General features: G+C 49.0%; 1 protein-coding gene across 4 annotated transcripts in view; it reads right to left on the bottom strand.

The window, feature by feature from the left end:
• The window catches only part of MAP2K1 (mitogen-activated protein kinase kinase 1), a 95837-nt gene that overhangs the window by 35087 nt on the left and 46549 nt on the right, over positions 1 to 14201 (bottom strand). For all 4 annotated transcript variants that reach the window (XM_057303649.1, XM_057303650.1, XM_026478355.4 and 1 more), the window contains 2 exons: positions 3229 to 3439; positions 1787 to 1933 (listed from right to left, as the gene is read on the bottom strand). In XM_057303649.1, coding sequence (XP_057159632.1) covers positions 1787 to 1933; positions 3229 to 3439 — 358 coding nt within the window. The remainder of the gene's footprint in view (positions 1 to 1786; positions 1934 to 3228; positions 3440 to 14201) is intronic.

Below are 14201 nucleotides of genomic sequence, written 5' to 3'. Positions count from 1 at the left end.
CCCTGCGCTGCACCCCAGCAAAGGGAGGCTAAGACCCAAGGGGAAAATACCAGCACCCCAAGACTGAGTGAGGACCAAACCAGAAATGTTCCCGTGCTGCCCAGAGGCTGCTTCACTCCCGTTCAAGCAAGAGGAACGAGAGCTTTCTCGGTAACTTCCAGGCACGCAGAAGACATTTCAGCGTCTACATTCCACATGGCACCACACCAGTCAGCAGACGCCTGCAAGAGTGTGCACGGCACTTCCCAATCGTTACCATGGGGAGAAGTTCAAAATAATGGGGCACCGGCAAGGAACAAAGCTCCCGGGGAGGGTGCTCCTGGAGTTCACTGAGACCAGGCACCGGGGCTCTCTTTCCAGAGCTCAGGGCAGATCCAGGGTCAGGAAGGAAGCAGAGCTGCTGAGGGTCACTTTGCCAGCCCAAGGACTGAGAGCACAGCAGCCAGAAGTGCGCACACTCGGTCACGTCAGCCTGGTCTCCGAGCTGTCAGCCCCAGCGAGAATGAAGCGAGTACTACTGTTCGCAGAAGACAGGCCTGGAGTCAGTGGGCCCAGACTGACTCCGTTATTTCCACTAATCCTCGAAGATTAATCTACAACGAGGTAGGTAGAGTAATGGCCATTTTACAAAACGAGGAAACAGAGAATCAGAAAGAAACTTGCCCGAGGTCTTGGTGAGAAGGTGACAGTCTGTAAACAAAATCATTATTGAGCACCTGCTGTGTGCCAGGGCTATTCTGGGCTTTGGAGACACAGTGGCAAACGAGACAGTGTCTACTTGGATTTTTGTGGAGAAGGGAGATATGAATAAACATCTTGGATTCCAAAGTCCCCTGTTGCCTCATGGGGACAGGAAAAAATAGCGATCACGAAGCTAGCCTCTCTCTCTGAAATTCTGGCACCAAGGATGGAAACAGAGCCCCAGTCGCTATCCAGTGCATTCAACAAAGTACGGGCACTGGGGTCCAACAGCCTCGGTTTAAATTCTACTAATTCCGCTAACTAGCTGCATGACCTTGGGCAAGTCATTCATTTCTCCGAGCCTCAGTCTCCTCATTTGTAAAATGCAGATGATCTACCCATCCAATGAGGTTGTGGAGTAAATACAATAAAAAATTAATCTGCGTTGGATAGTACATGATATGATATGCACCCAACACATTAATCCGTATTGCCAGCATTATTATTGTCATGGATGCCGTCACTGCTACTGTTAGGCACCGGGAAGAGGAGGAAGGGACTCCAGGCAGCTAACGGTATAAAGACTGGCAGCTCACACCCACACAATTAGCCCGTAAGTGCCCCCTCACTTGCCCTCTCTGATGCGCATCAGGTGGTATTGGTTCCCCGCATGCCCGAAGAACCCCTCCAGACTGTCTTTAAAGCAGATTACAGACTCTGAGGACAGGGATGTCTCATCTCCACAACCCCAGAACTGGGTACCCAGCACACAACACTGCACATCATAAATGGATTTAAAGCATACTAACCAGATTTTACCCCTATTAAAATCGTGGGGACAAGAAAACTGGGAGATGTGCTCTGGACATAGCCACCAGGGATATCTGACTGCTGCCACCTCTCTTTGCAGAGAGGAGGGGGCCGTGGAAAGAGGCCTGTGGTCTTTGGTTATTCCAAGTTCAGTCAGGCTTCCCAGATGCCTAAGACAGGGATGTGGATTCAGACAGGAACAGGGAAGCAGCTGGGTGCCTCCCAAACCAAAGACGAGCCCAGAGCCATCCAACGCCCAGGCCGTCGCCCCAGAGGCTGAGAGGTGGCCACATACCATATGTTCCATGCAGATACTGATCTCGCCATCGCTGTAGAACGCACCATAGAAGCCCACAATGTAAGGCGAGTTGCACTCGTGCAGAACCTGCAGCTCTCTTATGATCTGATTCCGGATTGCAGGTTTGATCTCCAGGTGAATTAGCTGCAGAAAGAAAGATGGGAGGAAGAGAGGCTTGAAAAACATATGGATGCATGGACGGATGGGCAGATGGAAATGTTCTTCACTGGTTAAGCTCTTAAAGGTTGGAAGAGAAGAAACAGGCAAGTTTTAACTAACAAGTTTCTGTCTGACCGAAGTACTCGGTGCCAACCTATCCGGGCAGGGACTGGTACTGGAGGAGCGGTGACCAGGGGAGGGCGGCCGTGCCTCGGCTCCAAGAGCCAACGGGGGGGGGGGGGCTCACCCCTCCCAAGAACAAAGCTGAATGGAGGGCTTCCTCCAAAAGAACCTGTGAAGAGGAGGGAAAAGCAGCCTTGAGGACCTGACACCTGAGGGCCATGGGAGTGGAAGGGTACAGGGAACTGGGTATGCGCACCTAGGCTGCCCAGGAGATTGCCCTTGACCTCTGGAGCCTGAGGTGGTGGACAGTCAGCCAGGGCCTCAAGTGCCACCTTACGTGCCCCTCATGTCATCCCTGGTATTATCCAGGGAGACAGGGGACAGACACAGCCGCCGTAGGAAATGGTTACTGAGTAAGACTAAGCTGCAAGCCAGGGTCAGAGACAAGGAGTGCCAGAGGACATGGGAGCAGTGGTTCTCGGTGTGGGCTGGAGCAGCTAGTGAAAGCTAGACAAGAGGCGGTCGTGAAGAGAGCACTGTTGCAGAAGAGGGAAGGTGCGGCCTGAGCAAACGTATGCGGAGGGGATTAAAGATGGTGTGCCGGGAAACACAGAAGAGCCCGGCCTAGCCACAGCAGGGGCCGTGTTCGAAAGAGGAGGCCCACGAGTGGACGGGACGTCCAGCTCCAACACCACCGGCCACGGCGGGGAGCAGAGACGTCACACTGCAGCGAGATGCGGGGGAAGCACCCGCAGGGCTGGAGCAAGGGCAAACAACTTGAAATCAGTGTTTGGCACATCACCGGGGCTGGCTAAATGAAAGCAGCTTCTCCTGCACAGGATAATGGCAAAGAGGCACCCTTGCATTATTTCCAGAGCACGCAGAAAGCTACGGAAAGGAAGGTCACTGGCTGTTCTTTTCCAGTCTGGGGGTAGGATAAATACACTAACACATCATCGGGGTGTTTATCCTATAATCTGACAGATAACAGGAGCTCCAAATTCAAACAGCACAAAAAGGTACTGAGTGAAAAGTCAGTCTTCCTCCCACTGGCCCCGGGCCCCAGATCTTCTAAGAGATAATCCAATCACCTATTCACCAAGGCCGACCTGATTCAGTCCTTTTTTTTTTTTTTCTTTTATTTTGAGTGGCCTCACCTTTCTGGCCATGACCAGGCCGGAGGGCTTGTGGGAGACCTTGAACACCACACCACCGTTGCCAGCGCCCAGCTCACTGATCTTCTCAAAGTCGTCATCCTTCAATTCCCCGACCTTCTGCTTCTGGGTGAGGAAGGCCTCCAGGCGCTTCCGCTGCTGCTCATCGAGCTCCAGCTCCTCCAGCTTCTTCTGCAAGGCCTCCAGGTTGGTCCTGTCCCAAAGGGGGAGCACGAGTCAGAACCGGCATCAGAGGGGTCCCCCCAGAGGAGTATCTGTGTGGTGGGCACTTCCAGCTTCCAGGCCAGACTGGAGAACAGACGCAGGGGTCCCAGGGGAAGGTTCCATGCATTGGTGGCTCTGCGGGCTTCACTATTTGCCACCGGACGCCCCGCCTCACTGACACCCTTCTCCTCTCGAGGCCTCGGTTTCCTTATTTGTCAAATGAGGAAATTGGGTCTCTCGCACTATGCTGCAAGTCTACAGAAGGAACCACAGAATCTGCTAAAATCCAGAACGAGCCACCTTCATATGCTTTAAAAACCCAGTTCCAAAAGCCCTACGAGTACTGGATTTATTAAGTTAGCACCATACACAAAATAAAATCTACTTCCTAAAGCCACTACATTGAAATCAAACCAAACCATCAAAACAGGCTCTAAACTGAATGGCAACAGCAGAAATTCTCTCTAATGTGATCGGGGCAGGAACCAGGTTAATCAAAGAAAGAAATCCTAAAAATATATACCCAAAATGTTTATTTTTGCATAATATATATAAATGTCCATTTATTCAGCCATCTTCTAACGTAGGTAGGGCAAGGCCCTCTCTGAGTAAAATCCCACTGGTAAGAGCCCCACACCATCCTTCTTACGTGAACCAGAACGTGATACACTGGCCATCATGCCCAATGCCTGATTCTTTAAAGTGCAGTAAAAATGCAGACACAGCATATCAACATAAAATTGAAAGAGTTTTAGGATTTCCCCAAATCTTAATGCTCACCTAATTTTATAGTCATGTTTTAAGTGAGTTGGGCTTACTGAGTCTTTCCACAGCTTTTAATTAGCGTTCAAAAGGGGGGAAAACCACTTCATTAGCAGGCATATTTCACCAGTTTATCTGATATTTAAGTACGTTACTTAATTACAATACCAGCCACAACCGTACAAATGACTCTGGGAACAAACCGGCTCTTGGTAAGCACATAATTCAGCCCGTGGGTGCCGAGCCGAGTGGGCAGGGCAGAGAGCAGCCTGCGAGCTGTGCATTCAGCACGCTTGTGGGCAGTGCTGAGTGTTTTACAGAGAAAGGAAAAGTGTTCATTATTCCTGGGAGTTCGGTAAGGGGACGGTGGTAAAGACAGCTTCCACTGTGTTTTTTCATGTGATTTTAGTCCCAGTCTAAACAAACGACTTGGGCGACGAGACAGAGCATCATCACACATCCGAAGGCTGGTGCCCACCCCCCAACATACACGCCATCGCTGAGCTCGAAGGGTAGGAGTAAGCATAATCTTCCACTCTCCATTCACCCTCTATTCCAACTCGCAAGAAGGCAGGGAGATCCAGATTCCCTGCCTCCCTGGTCTAGGGGAAGATCCAACATGCCTTAGAAAGAACCATGTCGGGGCTACAGAGGACCCCAGGCTGTTTTCACCAAGTGTCTTCACCGGGTAGCTCTTGGGGAAGGAAGGCTGGTGCTATGGACTGAACTGCCTCCCTCAAATGCCTATGTTGAAGGCCGAACCCCCGGTGAAACTATGTTTAGAGACAGGACGTTGAAGGGGTAGTTAAAGTTAAATAAGGTCATATGGGTAGAGTCTTCATCAGATAGGATCGGGGGCCATAAGAAGAGAGGTGGCCTCCCTGCCTCTGGACATACGCCAAAGAAGGCCGAGGGAGGACACCAAGAGAAGGCGGCTGTCTGCAGGCCAGGAGGAGACACCTCTCCAGAACCCAACCACGCCCGCGCCTTCATCTTGGGCTGCAAGCCTCCAGGACCTTGAGAAAACAACTTTCTGTTAAGCCAACCAGTCTATGACATTTTGTTACGCGGCCCGAACACACCTGCTGGAAGACTCAGCTACGTCTCCCAGCTGCCCCGGTCTCTCAGGGGTAGGGACCCGGAACAAGCATGGCTGGGAGGGCACCGTGCACACCTTCAGGTTTCCAGACTCTGAGGAACCCATCAATGACAACTTCGGAGACTCCTGTCAAATGCAGACAGACCCCACAGCTCAAACCTCAATGAGGTTCCAGCTGCCTGTAGGGCTCAGCCGTCCACTCCAAGGGCTTCTGTCAAACACGCACGCATGCTGAGCAGGCAGGAGGGAGGGGGGAGGACTGAATAGAAGGAAATCACTCTCCTCACAGCACTGCGTACTGTTTTACACGTGCTACTGCGCTGATTCCACGACAGAGAGCAAACTCAAGCACAGAGGGGTACAGTGACTTGTCCAAGGTCACACGGCTAGTTAGCAACAGAGCAAGGATGGAAACCTGGGCAGAGAGCATCTCTAATTTCAACCATAATGCAATACTACTTGTTCAAAAAGTTCAGTGCTTTCAAGGGAGGAAACTTGCAGACCCAGGTAAGATCCTAGCGTGGGGCATCTGCCACAGCAGGGCTCGACCGTACAGGAAGATGGCGCACCTCCACAAAGAGCCTTCTGCACCAGATGCAGTCCTGCCTGCCCTGCACATCAAGCGAACGTTGTCTTACAAGTAAGACCGGCCATAAGAAACCCCATCCAACTGGCAAAGGAAAAGAAGAAATGCTGAGTCGGCTCATTTTCCTGACTCTCTGTAGAAATAAGTAATTCTCCCACCTTCAGGAAGAAAAACTCAATCTGGGATTCCTCCTTCTTCGACCTTCTATGCTCGACCTTCTAACCGCCTACCCACCAGCTAAGGAGCTGGCTCCTGATTTGTGCTTTCAGAAGGCTGAGCCACAGAGGGACACAGCAAAGACTCTGACCTGTGGTGCCCTGGCTCTTCTGATGACTGGGGGTGGAACAGTACTGCCAAGCCGAAAGTCATCAGTAAGCAGGAACCCCAGATTCTTACCCCAAAGTAGTCAACGGTGCGACCACGGACTACTCATTTAACTCTGATACATATCTGTTTTCTCTTCTGTCAAATGGAGTCACAACTCCATGCTTCTTTCACCAGGGGAGGACCAGAACGGAAAACTAACGGGGAGGAACAAGGGAATTTTGACCCGCTTCTAAACTAGTGTTAGGGCAAGTGCAGTAGGCTGGAGGACGAGGAGGAGCTGCCCAGGCAGCAACAGTGGAATCCAGAAGTTACTGCCTTTCCCTGTCACAATTCTTAAAACCCTTGAAAAGTGTCTTAAGAACAGTTGCAGAGAATGTGAGACAAAGGATTTTATCTGAAGGCGAAAGGAAAATCCTGGCATCTAAACGGCTTTCAGTACTCATTAAAAGGAAATCAATCAAAACCGTAGCAGTGTTTAGTACCGCTCCTCCTGTACGGGGAGTCAGTGATGTTCAACAAGGCTCCTTCCTGCCCTGCCCCACCCCAAGCTGAAATGCTTCCAGCAAAGGAAATAGGAAGAGAGGGGCCTGTCACCCCTCAACCACACCACACGTCTCCAAATCTCAGAGGACCAGGACCTGTCTCCTGCACAATCTTTGGTTTTAACTGAAATCAGTAAAACTAGGACTATGGATCGGGAAAGGACACTGGAGCCCAGAACAATACATATCTGACACACACACAGCCCTCTCCGGGGACCAGCTGTGATGTCTGTCTCCCATCATCCCATGCACCAGAGCAGAGGCAAAATAACTCACGGCAACATGAATCCTGCACCCTGGCTGTCTTACAGTAAACACAAGTTCATCAGGATGCAAGAAGATTACAGGTTTGAAATGGGAATGCAGAGAAGAGCAAGGAATGTGGAGAAAAACAAGGGTTGTCATTTGTGTTCTGAAAACACCAGGGAGGCACAATGAAGTGGGTGGAGAAAGGATGATCCCATGGGCAAGAAGGCTCCTTCCCTCTCCCTCATCCCACCCATCTGCTAAGCCTAACCGTGCTGCCACAACTGGAACCCTGCATTTGTGGCTCGGGGGTTTACATCAGGAAGCAGCAGAAAAACGGAGCACAGGGAGGGACCTTCAAGACCACCTGATCGGAACTATTATACAGGTGAGGAAACGGAAGTCCAGGGAGGACAAAGTCACACAGCTTACTCACGGCAGGCAGGTCTCCCAGCTCCTAGAACAGAGCAACACTGTCATCTCCAACCCTGATGGTCACTGAAATGGGAAGCTGACCTAAAGGAATGGTTTAAGGGGGAGGGAGGGGACATCTAGGCAAAGGAAAGGGGTCTTCAAACCGCCACACCCCAGACAGAAATGGGCCACAGCAGCACACAAACACCAGCCAGTGGTCTGTCACCAGCCTGAGCCTTGCTCTAGTCTGGGTGGCAGGCCCTGCCAGGAAGGAGCAGAGAGGGAAGAGCAGAGGATGACAATGAATCACCGAGCTGGAGCAGAGAAAGGGTCCCCGAGCAGGCAGGCAGGTATCCCCAGAGAGCTCAGGGAGTTGGGAAGTTCTCTCTCCCCCGTGACATCTGGCAGGTAGGAATGCTCTCGGGGCACGTCAAGGAAGAAGGCAGGCAGAAGAACCAAGCCAAGGGCAAACAGCATCAAGAGACTGACTGCAGCCCCTCCATCCTCAGCCTCTATCACCCCCACCTGTGAGATTTGGGAAAGCTACCACCCTTTCTGGTACTCGAGTTTCCACACCCTTAAAAAAAAAAGTACATGGGGAGGAGGAGAAGGGAGGGGAGAGCCGTCTACGTGTCTCTGAGATCCAAGCCTGTCAATGTGACAAGCAGCTGAGGAAGTACAGAGTAAGACTGAGTGTGTGCTCAGGTTGAAAAGCTGAAGATCCTCAAAAGAAGGGAAATGTGAGGGGGGAAAAGAGAAGAATTGGCTTTAGGGTTCTCTACAGTCAAACCATGGACAGGGGTATGTGGGGGTTACAGAGGGTATAAGAGAAGGGGGCACCTGGGTGGCTCACTCAGTTAAGCGTCTGCCTTCTGCTCAGGCCATGATCCCAGAGTCCTGGGACCGAGTCCTGCATTGGGTTCCCTGCTCCGCGGGGAGTCTGCTTCTCCCTCTGCCTCTGCCCTCCCCTGCTCATGTTCTCCCTCTCTAATTTAAGTAAATAAAATCTTTAAAAAAACAAAACAAAACAACAAAGAGTATAAGGGAGGGAAGAAGAATGGGCCTGAAGGGGGAAGGCAGAGAGGGCCAAAGGCACAGCTAACCAATCCCAGACTCCACCCGAGGCTAGCCCATCAGTGTTAGGGAGTGCAGTTTAGGCCAGCCCCAAACGGCACGGTGGAGAAGGGGTTCTATACCCTTACCCCTCAACCCTGCAGGCCAGTCTGGGAAGGTCTGCTCAACTGACTAGGCAATAAAATTCTAGGATTACATAAGAAAGAGGCCAGATGGAACAACAAAGTATGTGTTCTTCTGCATCTATGTCAAATTCAAAAAAAGGCAAAACTAACCTATGCAGTTATAAAGTAGAAAAGTGAACATGCTCTTGGGTGGGGGCAGTAACCAGAAGGCGACATGTGATGGTTAATTTTATGTGTCAGCTTGGCAGGGCCACAATGCTAAGATATTTGGTCAAACTCTATTCAGAATGTTTCTAAGCAAGCGAGGTTTGTGGCGGGGGGGGGGGGGGGGGGGATAAGAATAACATTTAAATTGGTGAACTTTGAGTAAAGCAGATTACTCTCCGTAATGTAAGTGGGACTCACCCAAGTCAGTTTAAGGCCTCAACAGAACAAAGACTGACCTCCCCAAAGAAGGCAGTCTATCAAGCAGGCTGCCTTTGGACTTCGAATCTGCCATGGGTCTCCAGCCTGCCAGGCCACCGTGCAGACTGTGGATTTCCCAGGCTCCCATAGTCACATAAGCCAATTCCTGAAAAAGTTCCAGTCAGGTCAGTGTCTGTCTCCTCTGTCTCTCAATGTCTATCTCTTCTTCTCTCTACATACATTTATCTTGGATGCTGTGATCTGATTTCTTTTTCTTCCTTTCCTCCTTGTGTCTCAGTCTGGATACTTCTTATCTCAATTTAGGTAATATCTACTAACCTATCTTCAGGGTCACTGATTCTTCCCTCAGTTCCCTCCAGTCACTCTGCTGACAGACCCGTTGACCTCTGATGTCTGTTTTTAAAATTTTCTAGCATTTTCACTTAATCTATCTTTAGTTTCCATCTCTCTTTTTTTTTTTTTTAAAGATTTTATTTATTTATTTAACAGAGATAGAGACAGCCAGCGAGAGAGGGAACACAGCAGGGAGAGTGGGAGAGGAAGAGGCAGGCTCACAGTGGAGGAGCCTGATGTGGGGCTCGATCCCATAACGCCGGGATCACGCCCTGAGCCGAAGGCAGACGCCCAACCGTTGTGCCACCCAGGCGCCCCTGTTTCCATCTCTTTTGAAATTCCTCATTTGGTCACACATGTTGTCCACAATCACAGGTTATTTTAAAGCCCCTGCCCGTTAATTCCAACGTCTGGGTCATCTCCGAGTCTAGTTCTACTGACGGCCTCATCTCTTGCAGGTTTGTTTCTCTCTTGATTTGGTGTCTTTCAATATTGCACTGAGTAGTACACATTGTAAGAGAAGAATAAGGACTGAGGCACATCACCTTTAGGCTTAGAAATGGGCGTATTCTTCCGTCATGCTGTTAGTGTGTATTCGCTGGGAGTTAAGTTAGGTTTGGGTTTTCTGGTGAACACTGGTAATTTCCATGCACCACAGGCTGCCAATTTCTCCAGCAATGGGTTTTATCTTGTGCTCAGAGCAGAACCTGGGCTGCAGAGATTTTTTTTTTTTTTTTTTTGTCTCAGTGTTCCTACCCCTCCCTCAGCTTTAAACTGTCCCGTGACACCTGGCCACAGAGTGGGATCTTTCTCCATGCCTGTGCCCCTTCTCCAGGGCTTGAGGGCAATGACTTTTACATAACACTCTCACATCATCTGTGACCACCTCTTATTTCTCATCACATCATTGGCTTAAAGTGCCCCTAGCTGCCTGTATTGCTCTCCCTGCTTCACAAAGGGCCTTCTGGTGCCAAAATGCCTGCATTCTCAGAGAAGGCCTGCAGAGATAAAACCATCCATAGAGTCTCAAAGGAAAAAGCAGTGAGGATGGGAAAACAGTCAGTGGGGTGCACATGTGGACAAGAAGTAATGACCATGGGCCTCAAACTACACAGCACGGGAAGCCAGCCATTGTGCCTATGGTAGCGACAGGGAAGTTCTCTCCAGTCCTGGGCCAGCCTCGTCTTAAATAGGCCCTGTGAACATGGACTTCCCCTCCTCTCCATGGCAACCAAAACGACCTTGCATCCGTGGCAATTCTTGGGCAGGAGAAAGCTTCCTACTCCTCTTCCAGCAATAGACCTCTGCTTTGTCTTGGTGCTGAACCCAGCTTTGGGCTTAGACTCTTAAGCAGCTGTGGGAAGACATGCTTCGGTACAGCCGCTCCCTTGCCTGGTTCATAATGTGCTTCACTGAATTTAGCAGAAGTATTTTTTCCCTTTTCCTTGATGCTGGCTGCTAATGTAAATCGTATCTTGGCCGCCTACTCTCCTCTGCTTGCTGACAGACGTAGAGGTGAGCAAAGTCTCACAGTCGTTCTTGAAAGCAGCCCCCAGATCCACTTCCAGGGCCAGTGACATATGTAGGAAATCAGCTGCTTCTGGGTCAGCACAGAGCTGGTCTTTCATAACGGGACATAAAACTACTAGGGGAAAAAAAAACACACACAAGTGGCTGCCGTATACTCTTTGCTTAAGAAATAAGGCTTTGGGAGTCAGAAGACTTGGGTTCAACTCGGAAAGCACTCAGTCTGTGAACTATTCATGTTACTTTCCCCTCAATTGTTCTCACAGGTAAAACAGGCTAGTTAAACTACGTGGCCTTTAAAGTCCCTTTCATTTTTTTTTTTAAGATTTTATTTATTTATTTGACAGAGAGACAGCCAGCGAGAGAGGGAACACAAGCAGGGGGAGTGGGAGAGGAAGAAGCAGGATCCCAGCGGAGGAGCCTGATGCAGGCCTCGATCCCAGAACGCCGTCCCTTTCAATGCTAAAGTTCTCATCCTAATACCAGATTCGTCCTGCAATTTTCCAAGGACACAACTTTGCAGCTTGTCCACACGTGCACCCCACTGACCGTATGCCCATCCTCACTGCCTTTTCCTTTGAGACTCTTATGGACAGTTTTATCTCTGCAGGCCTTCTCTGAGAATGCAGGCATTTTGGCACCAGAAGGCCCTTTGTGAAGCAGGGAGAGGAATACAGGCAGCTAAGGGCACTTTAAGCCAATAATGCGATGAGAAACAAAGGGCTGTTGTGGATGGGATGCCCGGCTGGCTCAGTTGGTAGAGCATGCGACTCTTGATCTTGTCTAGGGGTCGTGAGTTCAAGCCCCACAATGGGTGTAGAGCTTACTTAAAAAATAAATACAAAAAACGGCTGTTGCAGAGATCACTGAAGAGTGGAATGTAAAAAATGCTGAAATCATCTAAGGTGCTAAACAAGTATTTAACAGTATTGGTTAGTAAGGGTAACATTTAATTTGATAGTCCTCCCTACTGATTTACTGAGTACTGCGCGACAGGCATTCTGCTAAAGGTAGACGAGCCCCTTTAATCTAACACCATGATGTGATCACCACTGTCAGCCCCACTCTACTGATGAAATTCCTGCACCTTCATGTTTTCATGTAATAAATAATCTGGCAAAAATGTACAATGTAGTTAAATACTGCCTTGGGGCGCTGGAGTGGCTCCATCGGTTGAGAGTCGGACTCTCTGACTCTTTGATCTCGTGTGAGTTCGAGCCCAGCGTGGAGCCTACTTAAAAAAAAAAAAAAAAAAAATACTGCCCTTATTCCTTTCCATTGGTCTCACTACCACGCCCAAAAAAGACTGTGGGGCAAAGACTGCCTTGCAGTTCCCCTAATTTTCTCAAGAGGCCTGTGACACAGCCCTATAGTTCAGGAGATCCTGGCGTAACAGTGGAAGTTTTATAGGGAGAGGAGACCCGAATGGGTCTATAAGGATAAATAAAATTTAGACAGCAAAGAAGGAGAAAGGGCATTCTAGTGTGGTCTGCCCTGTAAAAAATGGAGATTAAGGCTGTGATACGCAAAAAGTGTTAGAGGAACATAACTTAAAAGAAAAAAAGAAAATGAGGGTCAGGACAAGTGTTTCTTTTTAATCTCAATTTCAGTCAAGCAGCTTCCAGGCCAATCAACAAACGTCTTTCAAAGTCAAGAAAACAGGTTTAATTAAAAAAAGATAAACAGGGGTGCCTGGCTGGCTCAGCTGGTAGTATGTGCAACTCTTGATCTCATGGTCATGAGTTCAAGCCCCACACTGGGCATGGAGCCTACTTAAAAAAAGAAAAAAAAAGGATAAATAATCACATATTCCTACCCTTGATAAACAAAACAAAAGCAAACAAAACCCGAAAATACTTACTCCCTGAAATCAGACAGGCTTCTGAAATGATACAAACTGCCTTCCCATGCGTGTTTCTGCAGAGAGTCACGCTGAAAAACACACGCACACACCCACACAGAGGAACCTCTGGAGTGACAGGACCACCCACTCACACAGACTCTTCTTAAATATTGAACAACATCCTGAATCGGAGAGGGGGTGTCATATTGTTGCTTGAAAGAACTGACAGACTATGGTTTCTTCTGCTCCGATGGACAAAATTTGTTTCATATTAGCCACATATGAATTAATTTCTAAAGGCTCAGTCTTCTGAAGAAGTACCAAAAAAAAAGAAAAAAAAGTGATGAAATTTGGGGACCGGTGGGGGGCGGGGGAGATCAGAAGATGGAGGACAAAAAGGAATAACGCCTTTAATTGGTGAGGACAAAAGAGGGACACAATAATTGTCTGATAAAGAATGAAATTTAGATGAAGGTAAGACCTGAGATTCTTAAACGCTAGCCATGTTATTCCCATTAACTCACTTCATCCTCATAACATTAAAAATTACGTATGTTCCCATTTTACAGAAATGGAAATGGAGGCCAGGAGCAGTTAAGACTAGGTAGGGCTGGAACTCCAAAAGTTATCTTTTCTCCACACCATGAGCCAAAGAGCTCATGTCCTTCAAACAAATCCCCCACCCGATCAGCGATCACACAGGTAAATTTACCTGTTAGCGACTTACTCCTTTGAGGCAAAGAACGGTGCTCTACTCTACTAAAAGGTTCCTGGAAAGGCAACAAATGAAATCTACCCAGAGCGGAATTCCTTTCAGAGGAACATGCAAGGCTGAGTCATTTTAAGTGGGACAGGAAGGGAAGAGAAAGGCCACTGCCCAGCACACGGTAGAAGCAGTAAAAATTCACATAGCCAGAAGACAACCAAGGTACTGAGGGAGCCAGGGTGGAGAGGAGGCGGCAGGGAGTACTGGAAGGGAGAAAATACCATGGATAACCCAAGTGGAACGTCCAATAAATATGTAGTCACCATCCGAGGAAGAAAGGGATCCCTGGGTCTGGTGGTGGCCACACAATGGGTGTGTTCCTGAAAGGACAAGCTGGTTGACTGTAGCCTTAGAAAGATCATGTATTTGACCCCACCCATTCCCTGTTCTTAAGAAGCTGACATAGACAAAGACCTTTTAGAAACTGCCTATGTAGGGGCGCCTGGCTGGCTCAGCCAGTAGAGCGTGCGACTCGATCTCAGGGTTGTGAGTTCAAACCCCATGTTGGGCATGGAGCCTACTTAAAAAAAGAGAAAGGAAGGAAGAAACTGCCTATGTAGTAATAGCCCATGCTGCTCTGGGCATCAGCAGTGCAAGCTGCTCTTCGATGAGAAAAAGGTACAGGACCCAATGTGACCATCATCTCAGACCTCATAACCCCAAACCATGAGGACAGTCAAG

The sequence above is a fragment of the Ursus arctos genome, unplaced genomic scaffold (assembly GCF_023065955.2).
Source record: "Ursus arctos isolate Adak ecotype North America unplaced genomic scaffold, UrsArc2.0 scaffold_28, whole genome shotgun sequence".
In the NCBI taxonomy this organism is placed as follows: domain Eukaryota; kingdom Metazoa; phylum Chordata; class Mammalia; order Carnivora; family Ursidae; genus Ursus; species Ursus arctos.
This window is presented reverse-complemented; position numbering and strand designations above follow the sequence as displayed.